The 6,950-nt window shown below is 39.0% G+C and overlaps 1 protein-coding gene across 1 annotated transcript; it reads right to left on the bottom strand.

Annotated features, from left to right (window-relative positions):
* Positions 1 to 3,074: 3,074 nt before the first annotated feature.
* On the bottom strand, positions 3,075 to 6,698 carry LOC121976914 (eukaryotic translation initiation factor 6-2-like). The gene is made up of 8 exons (XM_042529325.1): positions 6,556 to 6,698; positions 6,189 to 6,228; positions 5,655 to 5,751; positions 5,498 to 5,583; positions 5,369 to 5,413; positions 3,902 to 4,032; positions 3,689 to 3,799; positions 3,075 to 3,608 (listed from the first exon to the last, which is right to left on the bottom strand). Exons 2-8 carry the CDS (start codon positions 6,196 to 6,198, stop codon positions 3,351 to 3,353), a joined length of 738 nt encoding a protein of 245 aa, XP_042385259.1. The 5' UTR covers positions 6,199 to 6,228; positions 6,556 to 6,698; the 3' UTR covers positions 3,075 to 3,350.
* Positions 6,699 to 6,950: the final 252 nt, after the last annotated feature.

Raw genomic sequence — 6,950 nt, 5'->3', positions numbered from 1 at the left:
ACCTAGCTTCACTCACTAGGGTTTTCCATCTGCCTAGCTTCACTCACTAGGGCTTTCACCTGGCTTCACTCACCAGGACTTTCACCTAGCTTCACTCACTAGGGTTTTCAATCTGCCTAGCTTCACTTACTAGGACTTTTCTTCTGCCTGACTTCACTCACCAGGACTTCCATTCTACCTAACATCCCAGTTAGGACTTCCCAGTCAAGTATCCGGTCAACCTTGACCTACTTGACTCTTCTTCAATCAATTTCTTATTGTCAAACATCTAAACTCAAACCAAGACTCAGCTTGGTCAACCAGGTCAACCTTGACCTGAGGGATGTTGCACCAACAAAGTTAGTTTTGTTGTTGATCTAACACTCTGACCGAATGTGCAAGAGATGCCCAGACAGGTCGACGGGCTGACCTGATGTCTGGCACAAAGCCCAGCTAGGTCGATGGGCCAACCGGATAGCTGACATGAAGTCCAAATGAGTCGACGGCCTGACCAGACGTTTGGCACGAAGTCCAGTTAGGTCGACGGGCTGACCGGATAGCTGGCACGAAGTCCAAATGGGTCGAAGAGCTGACCTGGCAGGTAAGTAAAGGTAAGTCACTAGAGGGGAGTGACTGTGAGGACGCGTTCCCGGGAAGGGAACTTAGGCGCCGATTTGACTTAGAACTATTTCGAAACTCTAAGTCGAGATCCTGACTAGAATCCGGTCTCGGAGAGACAAAATCTAATTAACACTATTTCTGTTTATTATAACTGTGCTAATAATCTGTTTTGTAGGAGATATAAGTATCTCGGACTAACGTTTTCTGACAGGAAGGAAGCTGCTGGAAATCAAGGTTCGGGCGCCCGGAGGTGAAAACTTATCCCCAACATCGTTGTGCCACGTGGAGTTCACTCGTTGGCTCGACTAAGTCATGGTCAAGGCGCCCTGAAGGTTCCAGGCGCCTCGAACCTCCTATATAAGGAGGGTCAAGGCTGAAGCTCCAACATCAAATCAGAATCTACTCTTTTGTGCTCCTGCGACACTGCGAAAGTTCTCCGACAAAGTTCTTTCTTTTCTTGTCTTATTTTCATAATTGTCGGTATTTCCTTTCTAGCATTTTTGTACTTAATCTTTGTAATCAATATTCGAATTGCTAGTGGATTGCCCAATGAAAGAACCCTTATGTGCGGGCTTTGGAGTAGGAGTCGACAAAGGCTCCGAACCAAGTAAATCGACTTTGTTAGCCGTGCTCTCTCTTTTTGTTTTCCGCTGCGTACTCGTACTCGAAAATTTTTATTGATATTCACCCCCCCCCCCCTCTAGCGAAATTCACGATCCAACAAGTGGTATCAGAGCCCAGACTGCCAGAAGGTTTAAACGTCGACTGTGCACAAGAGCTATGATCTGATTGAGCCATATGGGTACGATATTGACATCGAATAAAGAAAGTGGGGGTTCCTATGTTCGGATCAAGAGCACCAGATACCAGGCAGGAAGTCCTAGTTGCGACTAGGCAAGGAAGTCCTAGTAGGTCGGTTGGACCGAGGGGTAGGAAGACTTGGTGGGTCGAGGATCGGACATGGGAAGCCTGTGGTCCTTTGTTTGAGGGGGGGGATTGTTAGGGTTGGAAGGTTGCAAACATAGTCCCGATCATGGGTTTATAAGAGAAAGATATCTCCATTTGGCATGAAGCCTTTTGGGTAGAGTCCAAGAGCAAAACCATGAGGGCTTAGGCCCAAAGTGGACAATATCATGTAATTGTGGAGATATCTTAATTCTTTTCGATCCTGCAGTAATTATATAGTCAAGACAAACTAATTCCAAATTACACTACAACTGTTCCAATGGTTTGTCCCTATCCATCTCGGTCGTGAGCTACTATTTATAATTTATAAGGAACTGATAACATGATCTTTTATATGACACCACACACCATGTTATCTACAATATAAATTAAATGGACAACTGCATTAACATGCAACATTTGACCAAAATGATTCTCATTTCAAAATATAAATGTTCATACAAAATACTAGGCTTTTAGTATACATCATAACACTTTCACTGTCTAGGCTTGCTGGGTCGTGTTCGCTGGCTGTGATATGATCTTTGCCCGATCCAGATGTCCGCCTGGCACATGCCTTGCTGGTTGACGCCTACTTTGGTGATACTGGGGCTTTGAGCGTCGGAAGCTCGGTGCGAGACCGAGCTGTTATAATGTCGGACCGACCATTTCTTAGTCCGATCGGCTGATGGGGTCGCCCGATCGGACGTTATCCTGGGGGTGTTGACCATCTTGACTTTGACCTTCCACGTGACGCTGACCTCCTGCGGGGTGGGGCCCACCTTATCGTCGGATCTGTGTTGTTCGTAGTTTTCAGAGTTTACAACAATGTCGATTGAGGTATTTCAAGAACTAAATTCATTTCGGATTTATAATCTATTATATATTTCTGTTATGTCGAAACAGATTCGACATGGTCAATGCACAATGTATAAATATTTCAACGGCTAATTCAAGACTTCTTTATGAAAAAAATAATAATTATTTTTATGATTTCTATAATGATTTTACGGTACTCGTAAGTTTTTTTATATAATTTAGATATTTAGCTTTTTAAATCGCTTAATTTTGGTACTTGTAAGTTTTTTTATATAATTTAGATATTTAATTTTTTAAATCGATTAATTTTGAAATTGATCGATTCAGTTTCATAGAAATTTTTCACCGACGACGAAAAACATTTATAAAAATTTTTCACCGACGGATAAATCAAAAAACATTTATAAAGATGGGTCAATATTCTTAAATTTAGAATTTGTTTCTCATAGAAAGGAATACAATACTTGTACTTAAATTTAGGGTTTGTAGCTCGATGAGAATTGGGACACTCAAGGGCAACTAAACTACGAATTATTAAGTTCATGTAGTTACATTGAGTTGAATATTTATCTTTTGTCAATATCGACTCACTTGAGGTTGTAGAACAAATGGATTACAACGACGACGCCATGGTGGCGAACGCAACAACTACTGCAACTACAACAGACACCAAATTTATTTATAATTTAAAATAAAGTGGGCATAAATCATAAATATAAAGGCATTTCTAATTTAGATTATCGAGTACAAAAAAACAAAGTCCTTCACAACCCTCCGTTATCTCCATACCAATTCACTTGGTATTTCACCAAACTAAGTGAAGCTCTTTCTTAGCTTAATCTCCATTAGCTAACTTTCACAATCCACACTCAGCAAATAACAAACTCTGTATTACAATAATTTTGGCCACCATAAGGTTGAATCCATAGTCGACTCCTGAGCAATCTTAGCTCCATAGTATTCCATTGCTATCTAGATCCAAGATATCACACGTAGCTGTCGATGAGCGACTTCCTCATCTCATCTACAATAATGTTTGGCTGTGCGTCTCTTAGTTTGAAGACACTTTCAATGACGGAGAGCTCTGTCGCAGTGGTGTCAGATCCACAGAAAGCTGTCCAGTCATTGACAGTCATTCCAGAAGCAATAACCTCGCTGCCACGGTTCACTGTTCCTGCGACCAGAGGGACTTGGAGAAGAGTTGAGAGTTCATCAAGGTCTTCGATAGATGTATGAGGGTGTACCTGTATTTGGATTACAGAGAGATAAGAAGAGGGAGAGCAATGGTACGTCCAACAAGAATGATTCCTGCTCAGAAACTAACCAGACCCCCTTTATTCGAAAATGCACAGTAACTTCCCACAAGTATGTTTCCAGCAATTGTTTGCCTAAACACTTCCACACCAAGTACATCTGCAATGAGTTCTTCGGTTTCCTGAAAGAAAAAGGAGGTTTACTTAGTATGGGATTGAACTGACTTCTGCTTAGGTCAATAGTGTGGTATAATCCTGATTATGAGATGAAGAAAATAACTTACCCTATCCAGATCAGGATGTGTAAGAGCAACATGGTCATTGCAAGCAATGCAATTGCCTAAAGCAGATAGCCTTTCGTCTATTCTTTGGACAACCACACCATCAGGCAGACTGTTCCTCAGATGTTGTAGCTCTAAATAACAATAAGCATAAGATGATTTTAGGCAATGCTCAAAAATACACCTGTATGCAATCGAACAAGCATTTTTCTGATTTTTCTCTATATCAACTATTAATCAATCACAAGTTCTTTGAATAAAAAATCATGGCATTCTCTTCATTGATTCATTAAAGCTGTTAGGTTAATTGCTCTCTTGTTCTGGAATTAGTCTGACAATAGCGTCAGCCCTTGAGCATGTGCCATTTATGGAAGGAACTGAATGCTAATAACTAATCCAGTAATGCCATAGAGAAAGATTGTCTTCTCAGTTAACGCATGCTTTTAACTGACAAATTATTTGCACAATTAACTCGACTTGTATCAAGTTATATTAGTCAGTCAACAACAAACAAACTTTATAAATCTCAACTAATTGGAGCCAATTTTATATATATTATAACTACAGACGTAAAGTAGTTAATTCAACAAATATATTTCTGGTTTAACTCATCAAATATTATTTCTGACTAACAACACTCTCTAGTGCAACTGCAAGTAAAAACAATTCCTGCTCTATTTCTTTCTATCCACAGTTAATCATCTCAATGCTCAATAGGTTGCTACACTAGATAATCTTCTACAACTGGATAATATACTCTTTCAAGTCAGTACCTTATGCCCAAGCTCAGAATCCTTGAGAATAATCATGTAGCACCTCTAAAAATGCAGGCAACAAATATATATATCTAATGTATGTTTATCCTATTTCGCGTCATATGTTATCAGATAGTAGCAATAGGACAACATCAAAGAATACCATAGAGTTGCATTATTAATTCTTCTTTGAATTGAACAATACTCTTTCAAGTTGGTTCTCTAAAGTAAATTCTCAATTAAGTGATTATGGTCAGCCTCAGGATCCTTAAGAATAACAATGTTGATCCTCTATGACAAATCGTAAGATTACATATATAATTATCCTATATTTATCCTGATTTTAACATATCTTCCTATAATTCCTAAAGCCTGCATTTTTCCGTGTTCAACACTGGCTATTCCCAAAGGTTCACAGATTTGCCATGATAACTCATATTACCTATAACCATCACTATGTTTGGTGATTTAATGTTCATAATTTATGATATAAAGTTGGACTACAGGGTCTGTAAATTGATCTTGAGAGTTCACACCATTATCATAAAGGCACAAAATATATACAAATGAGCTACAGAACATACTAGTTAAGTGAACTATAAAATGCATCGCAGTCTTGCCAAAAAAAAAAATAGGAAAAGAAAAACAAAATTATCCAAAATAAAAGAGGCGATAAACAAAAGAAATGGGGAAGTATTGGAGGGGAGGAAATTACCTTGGTCAGTTGTGGTGTGTGGCAAAAGAAGCCCATTCTTATTTCCTGCGTTGAAGAAAATAAAATGTCATAATATAGAAACATGTAAAGTTACAACAGACTTGAATAAAGTGTCCATTTAGTATTTACCAGCGCAAAGTCGTCCAATAATTCTAGTTCCTGCTATAGAGGTCTTGACCACAGGGATAACATCAGCCAACTCAGACTCAAACACACTGCATCAGCGAACCATAGTGTTCCTACTGAGTAAGCATAATCATTTTTTGGTCCATTTTGAAGCACTAACCTGTAAAAGCTCTCTGATCCTCCAATTGCAACCAAACAGTAGGCATTTGTTAACTTAGAGAATACCCCGACTTCACAATTGTTTTCAAACTGAACACCTGCAGAAAGGGAGATTGTCATTTCTTGAGGGTTGTTTAAAAGCATTTAAGTATCTAAAATTTTCTCGAGGAATGTATAAGAAAGTGAATCAAACTAGTATAAATTCCAGTTGAAGACAAACAGCTAGTGCCCAATACATTTCCATCCCTTTATAGTGCATTTAACATTGAATGATGGAATATATAGCACAGGAATGAACCTACAAACCATAGTTCATGAAAGGAAGAATGCTACAAATAATAATGGGGAATCTGGGTTTCTTTATTGGTTACTTGTCATATCAATTTTTTTTTTAAAAAAAAAGAACTATAAAATCATATCAAATTACTCCATTTATGTCATCATCAAACTACAAACCGCATACTTCAAGAAACTAGGCCGTTGTTCGAAAAGAAAAAAAAAAACTGTTTAGCTGAGAAGAGGTCTTGGTACTTACGAGTAGCCATATTGGTGGCTGCTGCGAAATTTAGATACACCTACGACAAATAGAATAATAACAAATTATAATTGAGAAAGAGTAAGAATCAGGTTCAAATTTCTCGAATAATCTGACAAGCAACAACAAAGAAATTTTTCTGGGGTCACGCGCACCGATTACTCTGTGATAGATACAAAGAGAGAAGATGCACTACCAGAGCGCAACAACATCATGAAAAGAATAACCAAAGCAATAAAAGGTTTCATCGCTTCTGAAGGCGGCAATGACGGACAAATAAGAAAAGAGATGGAGAAGTTCCTGAGATTCAGCGAACCAAAATAAAACAAAGATTTAGAACAAGAGCTTCGAAAGAGGGAGACACGACCTGAATCGCCGGATAGTTCGCCGCCAAATGCCAAAAGCTCCGCTCACAAATTAGGCTTTATTTAGGTTTGTTTTAGGGTTTCTATCGATTCCCGGTCGCGCAACGTTGCGTTATATGGTCCAACGGAGCCGTGGTGAGCAAGGAAACGGAAATATTCGAACTGTTCCTACCCTACTCTTTACCTGCCTTACGATTGGACAGACTCCTAGGAAAGTTACAGTCAGTGATTTGGCGTGTCGACAGTGGTGTTACTCGCATCTTTATCTGCCTTACGATTGGATAGGCTCCAAGGCAGGATTTGGTTTACGAATTGGGCGGCCTGTCAGTGGTGGCCAATTTGGTCTAAAAAAATGTGTACCGGTTTATTTTCGGTTTTAACCGAATCAATTTAGTTT

Source organism: Zingiber officinale, chromosome 4B (genome assembly GCF_018446385.1).
Source record: "Zingiber officinale cultivar Zhangliang chromosome 4B, Zo_v1.1, whole genome shotgun sequence".
Taxonomy (NCBI): Eukaryota; Viridiplantae; Streptophyta; class Magnoliopsida; order Zingiberales; family Zingiberaceae; genus Zingiber; species Zingiber officinale.
This window is presented reverse-complemented; position numbering and strand designations above follow the sequence as displayed.

Bases quoted from the DNA above. Each gene is read 5' to 3' on its own strand.
- LOC121976914 (XM_042529325.1), bottom strand. The intron at 4,033-5,368 runs GTAATTTCCTCC...ATTGTTATTTAG, and splicing joins ACACACCACAACTGACCAAG to AGCTACAACATCTGAGGAAC. The intron at 3,800-3,901 runs GTAAGTTATTTT...TTTTTCTTTCAG, and splicing joins CACATCCTGATCTGGATAGG to GAAACCGAAGAACTCATTGC.